Genomic DNA, 21,355 nt, shown 5'->3' with positions numbered 1-21,355 from the left:
TCCATGACCTGGCTATTGTAAATAGTGCTGCAATGAACATTGTGGTACATGACTCTTTTTGAATTATGGTTTTCTCAGGGTATATGCCCAGTAGTGGGATTGCTGGGTCATATGGTAGTTCTAGTTTTAGTTTTTTAAGGAACCTCCATACTATTCTCTACAGTGTCTGTATCAATTTACATTTCCACCAACAGTGCAAGAAGGTTCCCTTTTCTCCACACCCACTCCACACTTGTTGTTTGTAGATTTTCTGATGATGCCAATTCTATTTTTTTAAATTAATTTATTTAACTTTTATTTATTTATTATTTTTGGCTGCGTTGGGTCTTCGTTGCTGCATGCGGGCTTTCTCTAGTTGCAGGGAGGAGGGGCTACTCTTCGTTGCGATGCGCGGGCTTCTCGTTGCAGTGGCTTCTCTTGTTGCAGAGCACGGGCTCTAGGTGCATGGGCTTCAGTAGTTGTGGCTCGTGGGCTTCAGGAGTTGTGGCTTGCTGGCTCTAGAGCACAGGCTCAGTAGTTGTGGTGCACGGGCTTAGTTACTCCACGGCATGTGGGGTCTTCCCGGACCGGGGCTCAAACCCATGTCCTCTGCATTGGCAGGCGGATTCTTAACCACTGCGCCACCAGGGAAGCCCGATGATGCCCATTCTGACTGGTGTGAGGTGATACCTCATTGTAGTTTTGATTTGCATTTCTCTAATAATTAGTGATGTTGAGCAGCTTTTCATGTGCCTCTTGGCCATCTATATGTCTTTGGAGAAATGTCTATTTAGGTCTTCTGCCCATCTTTGGATTGGATTGTTTGTTTTTTTAATATTGAGCTGCATGAGCTGTTTATATATTTTGGAGATTAATCCTTTGTCCATTGATTCGTTTGCAAATGTTTTCTCCCATTCTGAAGGTTGTCTTTTCATCTTGTTTCCTTTGCTGTGCAAAAGCTTTTAAGTTTCATTCAGTCCCATTTGTTTATTTTTGTTTTTATTTCCATTTCTCTAAGAGGTGGGTCAAAAAAATGTTGTTGTGATTTATGTCAAAGAGTGTTCTTCCTATGTTTTACTGTAAAAGTTTTATAGTGTCCGGTCTTACATTTAGGTCTTTAATCCATTTTGAGTTTATTCTTGTGTATGGTGTTAGGGTGTGTTGTAATTTCATACTTGTACATGTAGCTGTCCAGTTTTCCCAGCATCATTATTGAAGAGACTGTCTTTTCTCCATTGTATATCCTTGCCTCCTTTGTCATAGATTAGTTGTCCATATGTGTGTGGGTTTATCTCTGGGCTTTCTATCCTGTTCCATTGATCTATATTTCTGTTTTTGTGCCAGTACCATATTGTCTTGATTACTGTAGCTTTGTAGTGTAGTCTGAAGTCAGGGAGTCTCATTCCTCCAGCTCCGTTTTTTTCCCACAAGATTGCTTTGGCTATTTGGGGTCCTTTGTATCTCCATACAAATTTTTAAGATTTTTTGTTCTAGTTCTGTAAAAAATGCCATTGGTAATTTGATAGGGATTGCATTGAATCTGTAGATTGCTTTGGGTAGTATAGTCATTTTCACAATATTGATTCTTCCAATCCAAGAACGTGGTATATCTCTCCATCTGTTTGTGTCATCTTTAATTTCTTTCATCAGTGTCTTATAGTTTTCTGCATATAAGTCTTTTACCTCCTTAGGTAGGTTTATTCCTAGGTATTTTATTCTTTTTGTTGCAGTGGTGAATGGGATTGTTTCCTTAATTTATCTTTCTGATCTTTCGTTGTTAGTGTATAGGAATGCAAGAGATTTCTGTGCATTGATTTTGTATCCTGCAGCTTACCAAATTCATTGATTAGCTCTAGTAGTTTTCTGCTGGCATCTTCAGGATTTTCTATGTATAATATCATGTCATCTCCAAACAGTGACAATTTTACTTCTTCTTTTCCAATTTGTGTTCCTTTTATTTCTTTTTCTTCTCTGACTGCTGTGGCTAGGACTTCCAAAACTATGTTGAATAAAAGTGGTAAGAGTGGACATCCTTGTCTTGTTCCTGACCTTAGAGGAAATGCTTTCATGTTTTCACCATTGAGAATGGTGTTTGCTGTGGGTTTGTTGTATATGGCCTTATTATGTTGAGGTAGGTTCCCTCTCTGCCCACTTTCTGGAGAGTTTTTATCAGAAATCGGTGTTGAATATTGTCAGAAGATTTTCCTGTGTCTATTGAGATGATCATATGGTTTTTATTCTTCAACTTATTAATATAGTGTATCACATTGGTTGATTTGCATATACTGAAGAATCCTTGCATTGCTGGGATAAATCCCACTTGATCATGGTATATGATCCTTTTAACATGTTGTTGGGTTCTGTTTGCTAGTATTTTGTTGAAGATTTTTGCATCTATTCATCATGATATTGGTTTATAATTTTCTTTATTTGTGGTATCTTCGTCTGGTTTTGGTATCTTTGTCTGGTTTTAGTGATGGTGGCCTCATAGAATGAGTTTGGGAGTGTTCCTTCCTTTGCAATTTTTTGGAAGAGTTTGAGAAGGATGGGTGTTAGCTCTTCTCTAAATGTTTGATAGAATTCACCTGTGAAGCCATCTGGTCCTGGGCTTTTGTTTGTTGGAAGATTTTTTTTTTTTTTTTTTTTTGCGGTATGTGGGCCTCTCAGTGTTGTGGCCTCTCCCATTGTGGAGCACAGGCTCCGGATACGCTGGCTCAGCGGCCATGCCTCACGGGCCCAGCCACTCTGCAGCATGTAGGATCTTCCCAGTCCGGAGCACAAACCTGTGGCCCCGGCATCAGTAGGCGACTCTCAACCACTGCGCCAACAGGGAAGCCTTGTTGGAAGATTTTTAATCACAGTTCCAATTTCATTACTTGTGATTGGATTGTTCATATTTTCTATTTCCTCCTGGTTCAGTCTTGGAAGGTTATATACCTTTCTAAGAATTTGTGCATTTCTTCCAGGTTGTCCATTTTATTGGCATAGAGCTGCTGGTAGTAGTCTCTTATGATGCTTTGTGTTTCTCTGGTGTCCACTGTAACTTCTCCTTTTCATTTCTAATTTTATTGATTTGAGTCTTCTCCCTCATTTTTTTGATGAGTCTGGCTAAAGATTTATCAGTTTTGTTTATCTTCTGAAAGAACCAGCTTTTAGTTTTATTGATCTTTGCAATGTTTTTCTTTTTTCTATTTCATTTATTTCTGCTATGATCTTTATGATTTCTTCTATTAACTTTCGGTTTTGTTTGTTCTTTCTCTGGTTTCTTTAGGTGTAAGTTTAGATTGTTTATTTGAGATTTTTCTTGTTTCTTGAGGTAGGAATGTATTGCTATAAACTTCCCTCTTAGCACTGCTTTTTATGCATCCCATAGGTTTTAGATTGTCATGTTCTCATTGTAATTTGTCTCTGGGTATTTTTTGATTTCCTCTGATTTCTTCAGTGATCTCTTGGTTATTTAGTAATGTATTGTTTATCCTCCATGTGTTTGTGTTTTTTCCTTTTTATTTTTTTTCCTTGTAATTGATTTCTAATCTCATAGTGTTGTCATCAAAAAGGACGCTTGGTGTGATTTCAGTTTTCTTAAATTTACTGAGGCTTGATTTATCACCCAAGATGTGATATATCCTGAAGAATGTTCCATGTGCACTTGAGAAGAAAGTGTAATCTGCTGTTTTCAGATGGAATGTGCTATAAATATCAATTAAATCTATCTGGTCTCTTGTGTCATTTAAAGCTTGTGTTTCCTTATTAATTTTCTGTCTGGATGATCTGTCCATTGGTGTAGGTGAGGTGTTAAAGTCCCCCACTATTATTCTGTTACTTTCGATTTCCTCTTTTATAGCTGTTAGCATTTGCATTATGTATTGAGGTGCTCCTATGTTGGGTGCATATATATTTATAATTGTTATATCTTCTTCTTGGACTGATCCCTTGATCATTATGTAGTGTCCTTCCTGTCTCTTGCAGCATTTTTTATTTTCAAGTCTATTTTATCTGTTATGAGTATTGCTACTCCAGCTTCCTTTTGATTTCCATTTTCATGTAATATCTTTTTCCATCCCCTCACTTTCAGTCTGTGTGTGTCCCTAGGTCTGAAGTGGGTCTCTTGTAGACAGCATATATATGGGTCTTGCTTTTGTATCCATTCAGCGAGCCTGTGTCTTTTGGTTGGAGCATTTAATCCATTCACATTTCAGGTAATTATTGATATGTATGTTCCTATTACCATTTTCTTAATTGGTTTGGGTTTCTTTTTGTAGGTTCTTTTCTTCTCTTGTGTTTCCCACTTAGAGAAGTTCCTTTAGCGTTTGTTGTAGAGCTGGTTTGGTGGTGGTGAATTCTCTTAGCTTTTGCTTGTCTGTAAAACTTTTGATTTCTCCATCGAATCTGAATGAGATCCTTGCCGGGTAGAGTAATGTTGGTTGTAGTTTCTTCCTTTTCATCACTTAAATATATTGTGCCACTCCCTTCTGGCTTGTAGTTTCTGCTGAGAAATCATCTCTTAACCTTACGGGAGTTCCCTTTTATGGTATTTGTTGTTTTTCCCTTGTTGCTTTTAATAATTTTTCTTTGTCTTTAATTTTTGTCAGTTTGATTACTATGTGTCTCAGTGTGTTTCTCCTTGGGTTTATCCTGCCTGGGACTCTCTGTGCTTCCTGGACTTGGGTGGCTATTTCCTTTCCCATGCTAGGGAAGTTTTCAAGTATAATCATTTCAAATATTTTCTCTATGTTCTTTCTCTCTCTCTTCTCCTTCTGAGACCCCTATAATGTGAATGTTGGTGCATTTAATGTTGTCCCAGAGGTCTCTTAGGCTGTCTTCATTTCCTTTCATTCATTTTTCTGTATTGTTTTCCGTGGCAGTGAATTCTTCCATTCTGTCTTCCAGGTCACTTATCCGTTTTCTGCCTCAGTTATTCTGCTATTGATTCCTTCTAGAATAAAAAAAAAAAAGTAGAAATACCTTCTATTTTTCATTTCATTTATTGTATTGTTCATCTCTGTTTGTTCTTTACTTCTTTTAGGTGTTCTTTAATTCTTCTAGGTCTTTGTTAAACATGTCTTGCATCTTTTCGATCTTTGCCTCCATTCTTTTTCCAGTATCCTGGATCATCTTCACTATCATTATTCTGAACTCTTTTTCTGGAAGGTTACCTTTCTCCATTTTATTTAGTTGTTTTTCTGGGGTTTTATCTTGTTCCTTCATCTGGTACATAGTCCTCTGCCTTTTCATTTTGTCTGTCTTTCTGTGAATGTGGTTTTCGTTCCACAGGCTGCAAGATTTTAGTTCTTCTTGCTTCTGCTGTCTGCTCTCTGGTGCTTATTAGCATATTTAAATATCATTGTGAGATTTTGGGGCTGAATGGATTTTTGATAAAAATATTGCATCCTTTATTAGTATTAAAGAAATTATTCTCAAAGAGTTTGCTTTTCCCAGTGATACTAAGCATGAAATGTACATGCAGCAAACTTGAGACTAACTCAATAATGTTAGCATATACTGCTTTTTTGGTACCATACATTTTTCTTACAAATATTAATCCATTTAATCCCCACAACTACATTATAAGGTAGCCACAGAGAAGGTGAGTGACTTATTTAAGACCACACTGTTAATAGTATGAGCCAGCTGATTTGAATACAAGAATTCTCACTCCAGAATTCTCACCTACCTTTTTATTTTCTTTTGCTAACCTTTGCGTTCTTGAGTCACCATGGCCGACTGCTCTCATGAATCGGTTGAAGGATCTATAGCTATAAACACACAGGTGGTTTACCTAGCATACGCTTCTTTGGTAGAGTCATTTTCTTTTTGCATACAATTTATGATTAGCAAACCTCAGTGTCTGTGTAGAAAGCATTACTTTTGCAGATAACTACTAGCTTACAGTGAGTGGATGCTTGGCAATGCATTTGCAGTGATTATTGACTTGGTTTTATTAATCTTGTTGCTTTATAGAAAATATTTGTCTAGTAGTTGAAGGACTGTTTTCACTGATTAAATCTGAAAGATACAAGGAATACTGAGATCTTGATCATTTTCCAAAGGTTAAGTAGTTATGACACTAGTAACCTCAAATATGGCTCATTTAACCATTTTGCACTATATCACGAATGCTTAAAAAAATCAGTATGCCCTTTTAGCATAGAGGAACATATCTCATGAAATTGCAGGTACTGTACTATTGTTCTGTTTTGTTTAGATGACGAATGTGACAACAGACTATTGTATTGACGTCATAAGAAAATTTGAAGTTTCTGAAGAAAATAAGGCAAAAAATGTCCTTGGCATAGAAGGTAAAATAACCAATATCCTTAATTTCTCATTTCTCAGTTTAGTTTGCTAAGTTACATTCTAGCAAAATTTTTAGGAAAAGAAATAGGGAGATAACCTTGGAATTACAGATGATTCAAATAAAACCCACGACACACATATTTTCCTACAAAACAGATGCCATGATTTTGCTGTTTCTTTTTTTTTTTTTTTTTTTTGCTGTTTCTTTTACTTTTGCAAGGACAGTAGCATTTTCCACTCAAGCAAGTCAACTTGATGCCACTATGTATGATAGATGCCAAGAAATATTTTGACTTTTCTCAAATGGTTAATTTTTAGAAATAGTTTCAACCAGATAATCTCATGATGGGAAATTTGGCCCTAAAATAAGTAAACATGTTTTTTTGTTTTCTTTTTTTAAATGTTGGCAACTAATTTGTTTTCCCTAGTTGGTAGTGGTAGAGAGGTTGTAGGGACCACAAATTTTGTTAACATGACTATCTCATTTTATAACTGAAGAAAGTGAGGCTTAAAGAAATTAAGTAATTTGGGACTTCCCTGCTGGTGCAGTGCTTGAGAGTCCGCCTGCCAATGCAGGGGTCATGGGTTGGAGCCCTGGTCTGGGGGATCCCACATACACTGGAGTGGCTAGGCCCTTGCACCACGGCTACTGAGCCTGTGTGCCACAACTGCTGGGGCCCGTGCGCCTGGAGCCCGTGCTTCACAATGGGAGAGGCTACCCGCGCACCACAGTGAGGAGTGGCCCCCGCTCTCTGCAACTAGAGAGGGCCCGCACGCAGCAATGAGGACCCAATGCAACCAAAAATAAATGAATGAATGAATAAATTTTTTAAAAAAAGAAATAAGTAACTTGCCCACAGTTATATATATTAGATTCTGAATATATATTTAGAATCTAGCTCCTAGGATATTATGTATAAATGATATGACATGAATATAGCTACATGTATCTATAAGTCATATGTATTTAAAATATGTAGGGAAAGAAATTTGTAGGCTGCTCTCCAAAAGAGAACATGTCCCAGGCAGAATAGATAATCTTAATAAAAAAACTACTGGGGCATCCTACTTCCTGCAAGAGCATATGATACCATGGCTTATCTTACCAATTTTGATTGTTGGCCTCCTATTCTCCCAAACAGGCTTAGTGTGGACAAGGGGGTATGATATTGTATGTTTACTTCCAGGGATAGAGGCTAATTAAAACGAAGAGAAATTATTTAATATTTATATAATTAAAAGCTATTTTAAAAACAACCAAAGAAGATAAACTAATTTGGACCTTTCTTTACCAATAAATGAATCTTTTCTTTGGTGGGGCCTTAAAAGATGGAGTTAAACCTAATTTCTAAGTTATGGCCATAAAGATGAGCATGAAGAAATTCTCCAGAGTTTCAGAGGATATTTACCCGTAGTTTTACCACAGGATTCTTGAAGACTTGAAATAATTTACCCTAATGATCATTCCATGTAGGTACTTGTAGGACATTCACATGTCTGTTAATATGATAATGAATGCCTTTCCTACCCAGGCACTATGTTTTTGAAAAACTGATAGGGTTTTCTACATAATCTTGAAATACTTTTTCACATTTCTCAAATGTGCTAGCCATTAGTAGCATCTTGCCAAACCAGTTTCATAGTCAAATAATCATACCCTGATTTTAAGCTATGCCTAACTTCTGACCTGTTACCTCAGCTATGGCACTGACAATACTATTTTTCAAATCAACTTAATAACCTATCAGGTTGCTGTTGATCAGTATATCACTTAGGATAAATATGGTTTGAACACTGCATGAGCTACCCATTAGGTCACACTGAATAATCATAGCTTGAGTTCAGCAGTTACTGAAGAGCTTTGCAATAAGCCCCCTCCCTCCCTCAATCAAAACTCTTAAAAAGTCTGTTTTTCTGTAGGTTATATTTAAACTGCTACTCCCCAAAGTCATATTTCAGTTTTTGACACTGTCTATTTGATCTGAAGCACATCTCTCATTGCCCCGGTATTCCCTGCAAAGGCTGTCCTGAAGGTAAATGAGGTAATCAGTATGAACAAACTTTGATCTCTTTTGTCCTTGTTAGAGTTGGTTAAGTATATATGCTTCAAAGCTATAGTACTTCACTCTCTCTCATTTCCAAAGGCTTCACGAACTTCATGCGTAGTCCTGCTTGTGACATATTTAACCCACTGCACCATGAAGTGTACCAGGACATGGACCAGCCCCTGTGCCACTACTACATCGCTTCCTCCCACAATACATACCTGACCGGGGACCAGCTCCTGTCTCAGTCCAAAGTGGACATGTATGCACGGGTGCTGCAGGAGGGCTGTCGCTGCGTGGAAGGTGCGTGCTTTGAGCGCGAGTGTATGTGGGTGCACACGTGCTTTAGTCAGGCACGTCTAGTGTAAATAATGGAGACCTAAAAAAATGCACTCATGCTAATCAGAACTATTTTCCCACTCACTGTAAAGTTATTCTTAACTCATATTCCTCTCCGGTTCCTCCTGACACTTCAAACAGGGAGAGACATGTGTACTAGCATTTGGGAGGCACACCTTCAGGTGCTGAAAAATTGTGATGAATGTGAAAGTTTTTCCTAGAAAGATTTTTTTTTTTTTGATTAAACAATGGTAAAGATGGTTCAGGATAAATATTTATTTTTAAGATACTTCATGGTCTATCAATCATCCAACACTTATTAAATTTCTAGGAGGTTCCTGGGGGTTAGGACATAGATGTAAGACGTGGCTTCTATCTTTCAGGCGCTCACAGGCATTAGAAGGGGTGGACGGTAAAAATCATAGTATGGTGTGAGAATTCCACCAGTTGAATCAAACGTGGTTGAGAGGTGATACAGAAAGTGAGGGATGACGTAAAATATGATGAGAAATCAGCCTGGAAGGTAGACTTGGGTCAGCGATAAAGGGTTCTGAGTGCTGTGATAAGGAATTTCAGCTTTAGCTTTTGGTAACGAGGGTCCGGTGGATTGTTTTAATACCTAGGGTGATACGGTCAGACTTGCAGTTTAGAAAGATTGCTTGGGCAGCAGTGTAGGAAGATAATTTTTCTTTAAGATGTATGTTTGTGGTGAGGGAAGGGAGGTGAAACTAGAGCAAGGAGAATGGTGGGAAGGCTATTGAAATGATTGAAAGGAAGGATCATAAAAACTTAGACTAGGTGAGAGAGATGCTTATACAGATATTAAAGAAGTAAACTTACAGGACCTGGTGAGCAAAGCAAAGGATGTAAGGCTTGAAGGGGAGAGCTGGAATGAATGATGGAGCCATCATCTACTGTGGGAACTGAGCATTAATGAGTTCAGCTTTCCATCGGTTGAGTTTATAGTGACTTTGTAATATATACATGGACATTTTTATTAGTCAATTAAATAACAATATGTGAACTCAACAGAAGGATCCAGAAAAGATAAAGATTCCACAATTCCGAGTTTTCTGTGTGTTAGCATACAAGATCACTTACAGAGACCTTCGTGTGTAAATGTACATCACAGTGGACAAGATCACTTAGAGGAGTGGCAAAGAGAACAAGGCCTGAGGACTTATGCATTCCAACCTTTCGAAGCAGAAAGAAGAAGGGGAACTGACGAAGACAACTAACACAAAGCAGTCACTTGGACCTAAGGGATGAAATGGTCAAAAATGTCCCATGCAATAGAAAAGTAAAAGAAAGACTAAGTGTCCAGTCTGGTTGCATTTGACAGCTGGGAGGTTATTAGTGTCTTTTGCTATATAGTTTTGGTGGCCTTTCAGTGGGAAGGTCAGGTAGATAATCTGCTGTGAGTTAGTCACTTGGCATTTTTCTGCATTAGGGGAAGACTTGATACAGGGTTGGGGAGGTTTTGAGACTTGGAAGAGGGGGAAATGAGGATTCATTCATTATGCTTTTAGATGGGGTAGGGGACAAGAAATTTTAAAATGGTTCATGCCTGTTACCCTCTCTTTTCTCAGGATAGTAGGAGAGAACGCCATCCACTAAGTGTAGAGTGGGTGGAGGTTGGCTGGGGGGTGGGAGGCGTAAAAAGATCAGCAAATAATGAGTAAGGAGTTGACAAGATAAATTGGGGAAGGCCTAGCTAATTTCAAAAACAGTCTTTAACAGAACAGTCTTTTTGTTATACAAAGTCTGCATGCTCAGACTGCTCCCCACCCCATTCCCAACAGACTAGGTATAGGAGCAGTGAAGACAGATTCTAGAATTGATCCAAGCCTCTGGATTTCCAGGTCGTATAAAGTATCTTCAAGATGTTGGTGAGAGCTCTTTTAAGTAAGTGACAGTAGGTCCATGAACTAGGAAAGGAAACGAAGGGGCCACAAAATGAGGTTAAGAGACTAGAAGACTCAAAGAAACAGAAATACTGAGAATGTCGGCATCACGCATACCGTAAACAAGAACAGAGAATTATTATCACAAGGTGGAATTTTGGATATAGTTGAGGTAATGACTATATGCAGGGCGTGTGGTGGGTGAGCATGATTAGAGTGAAGCAAGGAGCTGTTGGCATTGAGGTCAAGGTTAAGTGATTGGGTAGATTGCCCACATGGACTTTTAAGTCAAAGGATGCTGACAGGGCGATTCAAAGCTAAAAAATTAAAAGGTCAAAAATTGGATGTAAAAACTGTAAACCACATACTTAAGCAGAAGAAGAATGCTACGGAAAAGGCACTTGGAAGATTCCTGGAAGGCAGAGATGGATAAAGTGAGGTTTAAAAGCGGGGGGATTTTTTAAATGAATGTAGAACAACAATTGTTTAAAAGTAGCATCCTCATTTTGTGATTTATGCAAAAAAAGCATCTGTGGAGAAAGGAAGTAGTATCCTCCCAGGTAAACTGGTTGTTAACCAAGATAAGGAGGTTGAGGAAGAATTCTAGAGAGTCTAATGATGAAAGGGGGTTTGTTAGAGAGTCTGATGATGAAAGGGGGTTTGTTAGAGAGTCTGATGATGAAAGGGGGTTTGTTTACACTGGAATGGAGATTCCATGGAGCAAAGGGGAATTGCTTTTTGGTGGGAGCATATGGGAGTCAGCAGTAGGTAGCAAGTTGTTCTTGGGGTGGTGGAGTAGTGTAAGGAGATGAATAAAGCAGTAGGGCAGTGAGATAATACTGGTGAGTAGAGGAACTCTACTTCTTTGTCAGAGAGTTTCTGGCTTGAAGAATTTTCTGCTGCAAAAGTAGCAGATGTAATGTTACAGTAATAGTAGTAGTAATGTTATAAAGGCAAATTGACATATTTTGAAAATGGACAGGTATTAAAAACTATCTGCATACAGAACCATTAGGACCACTACCAATTTAGCGCTCTGGAAGTGTATGATTTAAGACATTTTTGCAGTAGATGCAGAGAACACCTACTGACAGTAGTGACTGATAATTGAGTAGCTTAAGCAACTGGATAATGAAGATGCTTATAAAATATTAGCATAAAGGAAAACCTTTCGAGCAACAGAAGGTCTTGAGGTGACATTCTGTTCTCAGCCATTATTCGACCATTTGTTCACTCAGCACTCAAGCAGTTTTACAAGTCTGTCATGCATAGAGATGCCAGGGCCCACACCCTTATTGGCTTCAGAGTGATGGTTGCCTATCATTTTAAATGGTGACATTTTCTTGGAGGCCAAATATGGAAAATGACTTCTGGTGACTCCATGAAGTGAAAGTCAACTCCAGGCAGTTTTGCAATTTTGTTACTTCTGTGCCCTGTACTGTTTCCTTTGCTTTTCAGGTCTTTCAGGTGCCCAATCATTTCTTTTTGGATTTCTCTGTCCAAAATCAGTGTCTTACCCAAGCTTAACCATGTTCTAATGATTAACTCCTTACTCAATCAGATCTTCTAATTCTCTGGCATTCCTTGGGCTATTAAGAAGGAAAGTTATCTGATTAAGATAATTTATAGTAAGACACAAATAATTTTTAGTTTTAGCTTTTTCAGGGATCTTTTAATTTTAAAATTAGCTTTTAGAAATTGTGTGCAGCAGATGACATTGAACATGGGCCTTCCCTTGTACCTTCTTTCTTCCTCTTTGCCAGTCACCAAAGTAATAGAAGCTATTGATCTTTGCCCTCCTTGTGTAAAAGGTGTTGCTTGCTCCAGACATTCACACAAACTGAGAAGATGCACAGCTTGTATATAATTTCAAAGGACGTGCAATCTCTCAAATATCTCCCTCGCCAAGCCTGCATCAGCAAACTTCTCCTCTGTTGTTTGGCTTGAAGTTTTCACTATTGGAAAAATCTATGACTGGACAGTGAAAGTCAAGCTGCTATTTCTGGAAGGTTTTGTTGAGAAGAAGCATTATACTGTGTTTATCTAGGAGACTTGGTCAGCTTTGTACTTGCTCTATTTCCTGTCTGAAACTATGGTTGTCACCTTGGCTTTGAATATACTGGGAAGGAACAGGGAAACCACCATGATTTCGTCCCCTTTTGTGGGCTAGGTTCTGGTTAAGTGCTTTCCATGCATCCTTCTTTAATTCTTACAACACTAAGGAAGATGGAATAATCTCCTTAAGAAGGCACCCCAATTTGGGGTAGGGTTGGTGGCTCAAGGTCCCATAGCTAGGAAGCTTGGAAGCTGGTATTTGAACGCAAGTTGTCTGACTCCCCCACTTTGCTTCTCCAGGAAGCCTTTGGGGTTTTTGGAAGAACACGCATTGAATGACATGACCAACCCAAGCGAGGGATCAAATAAGGGCCATCTGGTCACATAAGGAAGGCTAGGAAGAACAGTGCACAGCACAGAGAGGAGGTTGGCTTTAACAGGAGGCATTTGCTTGACCTGTGATTAGGCTTGGCATCTAAATATCTAGATGTTCCTGAAGACTTTAGAACTTGATAACGTGATTTCTCGTGCTCTCCTGACAATTTCTGTCAGCCCTGTAATTTGAAGATCTTAGTTTACACTTCAAGCTTGGACCTGGAGGCACCAATCTATACACACCCAGTGGTGCTTTATCTACCTTGCTTCTGGATGAAGTTGTTTTTATTCTTAAACAGCTGCAGCTAGGAGTTAAAGAACCTGATTTATAGAATGTAGCAGGTCATGGATTAAAAATTTCAGGTCCCACAGATAATTTTCTGAAGCAGCTTTTGCCAAGTATAGTTCTTAGAGATGGAGAGTAATGATTCTGGACAGTTCTTTCATGGTATTGTGACCTGAAGAATCTCTCCACTTTCAAGCTTCTATTTTGATAATACTGTGTTTTCCATCTCCATTAGTTCAGCTGCAACAATGTCCTCGGTCAGGATATATATGGTGTCTTGGGGAAGACGAGTAAGTCTTTTGTTGGTGAAGTGAGTTTGCCAGCAAATCAGATTGATGACATTTTTTACACGGCCTTTCCTTTCCCTTGATTATCAGCCCTAGTTGCTTTATAAATATGGATGTTCTGTCCAGGGGATTTTCACTTTCATTATGGAACTGACGTTGTATTGCTGTTGTAATCAGTTCACAACTTTTCCTGTTATCTCTGGGAGCACTATCAGGGTGAAACATTTTGAGCTCCACTATGAAAAGCTGTCATGTTAGTCTCTCAGCTGGTCTTCACATCTGACCAGCTGTTTGTCAGGGTGCTTTTGGGGGCTTCTAACATGTGGTCTGATTGAAAAAGTGGGCCTGGCTATTTTGTGGCTAGGAAATTGGTTAGAGGATTTCTACTTTGCCAACGTTCTCATCATAGCACTAGCTCTTACAGGAGCTCTTCGTGGCCATTTGAACTTGACTGTGGATGCCACACGCTCAGATGGCAGCACCATTTGGGGATGTTGCTATCCTCATTTAACAGACAAGTGATAAAATAGGCCTAAAAAGTGAACGTTAGGAGAACCATCCTCAACTATGCATATTCTGCCTGTGTTATAAATGTTAGCAAAAGGGCTCCTTCTTTCATTACCAAAGTAGTTTCTTATGAAGAGATATTTTTATGTGTACATGATCATCAAGTCAGCTGTGGCATTGCCTCGTCTACTTTGCATTCTTTTTGAAAATATATGAGCTCATTTATGAGAAACCCTCCTAAGCCCTTTTTCTTCCAAAATGGGGTATAAATTGGGGTATATTGTTTAAGTTACATACTTTTGAAACATCTGTTTATTCTTTTCACACTTATATCCAAAGGCAAATTAAAGAATGTCAAGCACATGTCAAAAGAGGGATGGAGCCTCTCTCCTGAGAAGATGCCTTTATATGTTTGACCTCATTTACAGGCCCAAAGGAACAGTATAACACTGTATGATAGCATCCCAAAATATTTGTTCTTAAAATTTGTTTCCAGTATTCCTATGGTTTTAACCTTGAGAGTACTTTCTCCTTTTCCTTTTTCCATTCCCCCCCAAGGATATTTTAATAGGCAGTATTTAATTGATATATGTAACTGTATTAGTTAGGGAACAGAACCCCCCCCCCCCCCAACTCTCATCTATCTAGAGAGAGAGAGACAGAAAGAGAGAGGAAGGAGACCTTTGACTTTTCTCAGATCTGGTAACTGGGTCCTTATTCCTACTTAAGAATGATTGACTGACAGTGAGAAATAGTTACCTCGTTTAGACACACATTCCCTGTTGGGCTGCTACATTTATTTATGTGACCTGCTAGGTTCTTGTTGGTATTTGAATTTGTGACCCCCTGTCATAAGGAAGGGCAATGTCATGAGAGCTGGCAAAATTCTATGGGGGATCCTGGTTTAGGATCTAAATCCTTAATCAAGGATTTGACCCTTGGTTGAGATTGAGATAAGCAAAGTGAAAGAGGGCACTTCAGTTGACCTTAAATGAAAGAAACAAAGGCATGGAAGTAGGATCGTATGTGAGGAAGCTTGCCTAACTGGAAGAATAAGTCTGTGAGTTTCGAAGTAGGAGAAAATAAGTTTGACTTGTCAAACAGGATCTAAGATATTAATTAACTAGTTTCTTTAACAGTTAAGCCTAAATCTCTGTGCCCTAAAACAACTGAAGTTTATTTCTTATGTGAAGTCCGAAATAGCTGTTCTTAATGGGTGACTCTTTCAAGCAGTGATTTAGGGGTACAGGCTCTTTCCTTCTGTGTCTGTGCCATCTTCAGCACATGACTTCCAAACTCACAGCAGAAGAGAGGGCATGGATAACTGTGAGGGCAGGGTTTCATAATGCAGACCTGGAAGTGGTGCACATCATTTCTGCCCACATTTCAATGGCCATGTCCTACTGAAAGGGAAGGCTGGGAACTGTAGTCTAGCTGTGAGCTAGGGCGAGAGAGAAAACAGGCTTAGTTGAATGGCTAGCCAGTCTCTAGTGCCAGAGATAGGGACCCTGGGGTTAAGCAGGCAGGAGCTGCTATAAGTTGTTTATTAATAAATTTAACATAGACCTACTGAGTGCATACTGTGTGTCGGATGCTATGTTATGCACTGAGTAGGCTTTTGAGCAAAGTAGTGACATGGAGAAAGCCGTGTTTTGAGAAATTAGTCTGGTGGCAAAGTGTAAAACAAGGGAAGGCAAACTCTAAGTTGGGGAGGATGGTGAGGAAGCTGTTGTCTTTCTCCAGCTGGGGGTCAGTGAGGTTGTCCATACACATAACAGTATCAATAGTATTAATAACAATAATGATTACTGTGTGCCATGCAGATTTATAATCAACCTTTCATGTACTTATAAATCACTCAAACTTATGATTCAAGTCCTGTTCTTAGTTTTCCTTTTATGGATGGGGAAGCAATACTTTAAATTATTAAATCATTTGCCCATATGCACATAAATCTTAGCAGGGCCTGAAGATTCGAAGTTAAGAAGTCAATGCTATTTTAGAACTACTGTCGAATTAATCATATGGAAATAAATCTAATGGAAACATAATGAGTTTAGGAGGACAATGATGAAAAACCCTGTTACTGATTTGAGAGGGTCATTGAGACATTAAAAGACTATAGTAAACTGAATAAGAAGAAGTAAAATAGAGAAACAACCTGTTAAGAAATATCACTATGCTCAGGCATACTCGGTTGGATTTAGAGCAGTTTCTAATGAGAGTTCTTGGTAAAGGCTAAGCTGCTTGTGTATATGACTTCTTTGTTAACTATAAGCAGATTTACTTGCAGTAAATCATTTGTAATCTGTAATTCCTTATTCTGATAAATATGCCAGAACACTCTTTTCGGTCTGACATCTTTGTCACGATCATAATACGTATAAGCTCAAACAATAAACTTAATACTTGTCTGCTATTTCCAGAACTATCAGGACACACCAGAAACTTTGAGTTGTTGATGTGACATTCTGTTTTTGGCAGTTGACTGTTGGGATGGCCCCGACGGAGAGCCGGTCGTACACCACGGTTACACGCTCACTTCAAAGATCCTCTTCAGAGATGTTGTGGAGACCATCAACAAGCATGCCTTTGTGAAGAACGAGTAAGTAGAGCAGCAGCTGGGAGCCAGGCTCAGCTGGCACATGCAGCACTGCCTGACGTAACACGGTCACCAAGCCACACACTTCCCTGGAGTCTACATCTCGCTTTCTCCTGCCCTGGTTCTCTCCTTCCTCCCCAACAAAACACTGAACAAACAAGGGCCGCATGTACATACTTTCTTGTGCTCTCTTTATTCCTTACCCCATTCTCTCGCAAGATGTTGCCTCCTCGAAGCACGTTCTTACAAAGAGTGACCTCAAAATTTCTAAAGCCAGGGTATACAGAGTGTCTATGAAGTTTAGAAACACAGGTTACTATACATAATAAATAGCTTATTGGGATTATATTGCAATACAATAAAATAATAATATCTTGGTTTCCAGACTTGCTGGATGTCCTGTGTATACTGAAGTGCCTGGGGTCCTTATGTTACTTGACCCCTCCTTGGCATTTGATAATGGTGATAATTTTCTCCTTAATACTTGCTTTTGGGGGACCTCTATCATAGCATTCTCTCCTCTATTGCTGCCATTGCTTCTCGACATCTTTCTTTAGCCTACGGTCTTCTAGTCCATTTCCTCACTCCTTTAATAGTCACTATTTCCTAAGTTGTTGTCCTTGGTCTACTTTTTGGTTATTTGCCCATTATATATCCAGAATGTTTTCCCTAAGTTTCAGAGATATATTGAAAAATTCTTACTACAAATTCATCTGAGTATCCCATAGGTACCTGAAAATTAACAAATTTCATTATTTATTCAGACATTTACTTAGATATTTAAAGTTGCCCACTCTAAGCCAGGCATACTATAATAGGTTTGGGGAGCCTCAACACTGAGCGAGGATAAGACTCCTACCAGCACGGGGCCTCCACCCCAAACTGAACTCAGCATTTCATTCTGCCAAGCTTCCTCTTACTCCATTTCCTTCTAGTTAGGAGGGTAGCACTGTTTACCAATGGCTTTACCTAGAAACTGGGAGTCCACTCTCGATTCAGCCAATCTTTTCAATTCTAGTTGCTAAAGTATCTTTTGACTCCACTGCCTTCTCTTCATTTTCATTTCTCTTTGGTTTATCCTCCACACTGGTGTAGTATGTTTCTTTCTGAAAATATAAGCTGATGTTGTAATTCTTTTTTTTTTTTTTTGCGGTACGTGGGCCTCTCACTGTTGTGGCCTCTCCCGTTGCGGGGCACAGGCTCCGGACGTGCAGGCTCAGCGGCCATGGCTCACGGGCCTAGCCACCCCACGGCATGTGGGATCTTCCCGGACCGGGGCACAAACTCGTGTCCCCCTGCATCGGAAGGCAGACTCTCAACCACTGCGCCACCAGGGAAGCCCTGATGTTGTAATTCTTAAAGTCCTTCAAAGACTCCCTGTTGTTCATGGTCATGCATTCCGTGCCCTTCAAGGCCTGGCCTCTTCCTGCTCTTCCAGTGTTGTCTTCTACTGTTGCTCCACAGAGACTTGGGCTTCTGCCGTCACTGACTGTCTTCCGGAGTCCCTGGGGATCTCAGTGCTGTCACAGACCCTACCCTCACTTGTGCCGTTCTCTCTGTCTGAAACACTCATCTCCAATATTCCACCTGCCCAATTCTTGCTCATCCTAGAAGACTGCTTAGGCAATGTCCCTCTGGCAAACTTACCAATACTACAACTGATTTAAATGCTTCTTTTCGCTGTCCTTAGCACTCAACATATTTCTATCATATCATACAGCACCTTCTTGCAATTGTTGGTGACTTGCCTCCTTTTAAGTAGTTAGGACCGTGAACTCCTTGAAAGTATGTGGCTATGTCTTATTCATTCATTTTTAAGAGAAATTAAAAATAAAACTTTATTCCCACCCCCCCACCCCTTTTTTTTTTGGCTGCTATGTGCGTCTTACAGGATCTCAGTTCCCCAGCCAGGCACTGAACCCGGGCCCCAGCAGTGAAAGCTCAGGATCCTAACCATGAGGCCACCAGAGAACTCCCCCTTATTCATTCTTTATTGCCTAGCCAGTGCCTGCAATATACCAGACATTCAAGAAATGATTTTTGCATTAAAAAAGGCAAATTAAAATTACAATTGCATAAAATTCATTTTATAGACATTAGTAGCCTTTAAAATTTCTAACATTTCGTCTTCTCATTAATTAAATATGAAGTTAAAATGCTGTTCTGATAAGAGACACTTGCTGCATAGCAGGTTTGGTTTGTGGTGACTTGCACATGGAAGAATCCGAGTACTAAATTCTGATGGGTCTTTTTACCCTGATTGCTACTAATCTTAGCCAAGTTGATGAAGTGATTTGCCATTATTTTCCAACATGTGAAGTAGGGCATTGAGAAGACCTGCTGTCTATGTACTTTGGAGGACCCTCTGGTGACTTGACTATGCTTACTTAAAGTCTGGGGATCCTTAGGAGAAAAGCACTTCAAATTAAAACAATTAATAAGCTTGTTTAGCACATTTTAAAAGTGCAGCTTTAAGTTCTAGTTGCATCTTTTTTTTTTTTTTTTCTGGCCGTGCCGCCCAGCATGTGGTATCTTAGTTCCCCAACCAGGGATTGAACTCGCAACCCCTTACAGTGGACACGCAGAGTCTTAACCACTGGACTGCCAGGGAAGTCCCAAACTGAAAATGTTTTGTTTTGTTTCACGTGTGGTTATTTTTTGGCTTCAACACACCACACGTGGAACTTCCCTGACCAGGGATTGAACCCACGACCCCTGAGTGGAAGGGCAGCGTCTTAACCACTGGACCACCAGGGAAGTCCTTAGTTGCATATTTACACCAGGGTTTCTCAACCTTGGCACTATTGACATTTTGGATCAGATAATTCTTTGTTATGGGGAACTGTCTTGTGCATTGCAGGATGGTGAGCAAATTTGTGACTTCTACTCACTAAACACCAGTAGCAGCTCCCATCCCCAACATTGTGACCACCAAAAATGTCTTCAGACATTGACAAATGTCCCTTTGGAAGGAGTGCCACACAGTCACCCCAGCCCCTGTCGAGAAGCACTACTTAATACACCAAGCATCATTAGACACTGATAGCCTTTTTATAAACAGATTGATAATTTAAAAATCCATTGCTAGAACTCCCTGATGTGACTGCGCAGACAACTCAGGGTTGCTAGTCTGCTATTTTTCTCTTTCTAACACTCTGGGGTAAAACCCATGTGAGGACCCAGGAGCAAACAGATTATAGTCCGGTAACCAAACCAACCTCAGTCACAAAGGTTCATCTCTCGTGTTACCTCTGGCATCAGGTTTACTAATGAGGATAGAATGTAATTTCAGGAGGTCACAGCCTGTATTGTGGAGTTTGTGCTTCTCATACAAGCGCATAAATAAATTTTTTTCTCCATATAGACATATTACGCAAGTTAAATATTGGTTTGTCTATTCCAGAAAAAAATATATTGCCTAGTACTTCAGAAGATATGTGATGGAAACTAGAAAAAAAATGAAAATAAGCCTTAATTTGTTTTTCTGAGGAAAAAACAAAGTCAGAAGAGGAGTAAGGTCATGGAATCGTTGCTGGTTCCTAAGGCTGTCTGTACTAATCGCTCCATTGGGGTCTCACATTCTCTGCACAGATCCCTGAGTGCTGGAGGAGAGTGAATGCTTGACTTTGTTTTTTCCTTTCTGAAAGTAAAGACTAGTATGTAATTCTATACAAATGATTTTGAAATGCCTGACATAGGACACTATAAAACACAAAATTCCATTGTGTTATTTTATCCTCAATAGTAATTTTCAAGCTGTGTGTTGAATATATATTTTTAGAGTAAATATCTTCATTTAATGATAGTGGTCTCCTAGATGTTTCTAGACTTTTGAATAAACAAGACAAAATTACCTTATGAGTTTTCTTTCTTTAGGTTTCTTATCTCTCAAAATTTTCTCTTTTATTTTTTCTTGTAGAAGAGACAAAATATATGTACTGTGTGTGTGCATGTGTGTGTGAGGGAGAGAGAGCTACAAAATATTAGACCAAGTCATCTGGATTGGTATTTTGTTCACCCCTTATGCCTGGTAAAATATATTTGGCCAGAGGAGTTTTTTTTTTTTTTTAATGCATCTCTCCTCTTTTTCATTTTAGAAGCATTTTAATTATCACCTCGCTCACAAATACTGTCACTAGGCTTGTAAGAACATAATGAATACAGAATAATTTTCAAAAGTCCCTGTGAGTTGCTGTACTCGACACCTTTACAATGTACTGCTGTTCTCTCAGGTTCCCGGTCATACTGTCTATTGAGAATCACTGCAGTGTCCAGCAGCAGAGGAAAATTGCTCAGTACCTGAAAGGAATATTCCGAGACAAACTCGACCTGTCATCTGTAGACACAGGAGAGACCAAGCAGCTTCCAAGCCCTCAAAGTTTGAAAGGCAAAATCCTAGTGAAGGTAATTACCTCAGGAATGCAATAAAAGGCACTAATGACCTGCTAAGCCCTCCCTCCCTTAAGGACTGAAAACTGGTTTATCAAGAGAATAATAGTCAATATATGAAGGGCTGTCTAGATTTGTGCATGCACCTTGTTCCAACTTACTTATAGTCATACCTTCAGAAAGAGCTTTTTACTGACTGGTCATGTATTCTGGGATTTGTTTTTATGAAGTGAGAACCTCAGTACTGTAAATCAAATACTGAATATTTTAGTCTGTGGTAGTTGACGCTG

The 21,355-nt window shown here is 39.3% G+C and overlaps 1 protein-coding gene across 2 annotated transcripts in view; it reads left to right on the top strand.

Annotated features, from left to right (window-relative positions):
- The window catches only part of PLCH1 (phospholipase C eta 1), a 238,412-nt gene that overhangs the window by 151,084 nt on the left and 65,973 nt on the right, over positions 1-21,355 (top strand). For both annotated transcript variants that reach the window (XM_019946331.3, XM_033855399.2), the window contains 4 exons: positions 6,185-6,278; positions 8,421-8,624; positions 16,559-16,679; positions 20,909-21,080. In XM_019946331.3, the coding sequence (XP_019801890.2) occupies positions 6,185-6,278; positions 8,421-8,624; positions 16,559-16,679; positions 20,909-21,080 (591 nt within the window). The remainder of the gene's footprint in view (positions 1-6,184; positions 6,279-8,420; positions 8,625-16,558; positions 16,680-20,908; positions 21,081-21,355) is intronic.

Source organism: Tursiops truncatus, chromosome 4, assembly GCF_011762595.2.
Source record: "Tursiops truncatus isolate mTurTru1 chromosome 4, mTurTru1.mat.Y, whole genome shotgun sequence".
NCBI classification, from domain to species: Eukaryota; Metazoa; Chordata; class Mammalia; order Artiodactyla; family Delphinidae; genus Tursiops; species Tursiops truncatus.
This window is presented reverse-complemented; position numbering and strand designations above follow the sequence as displayed.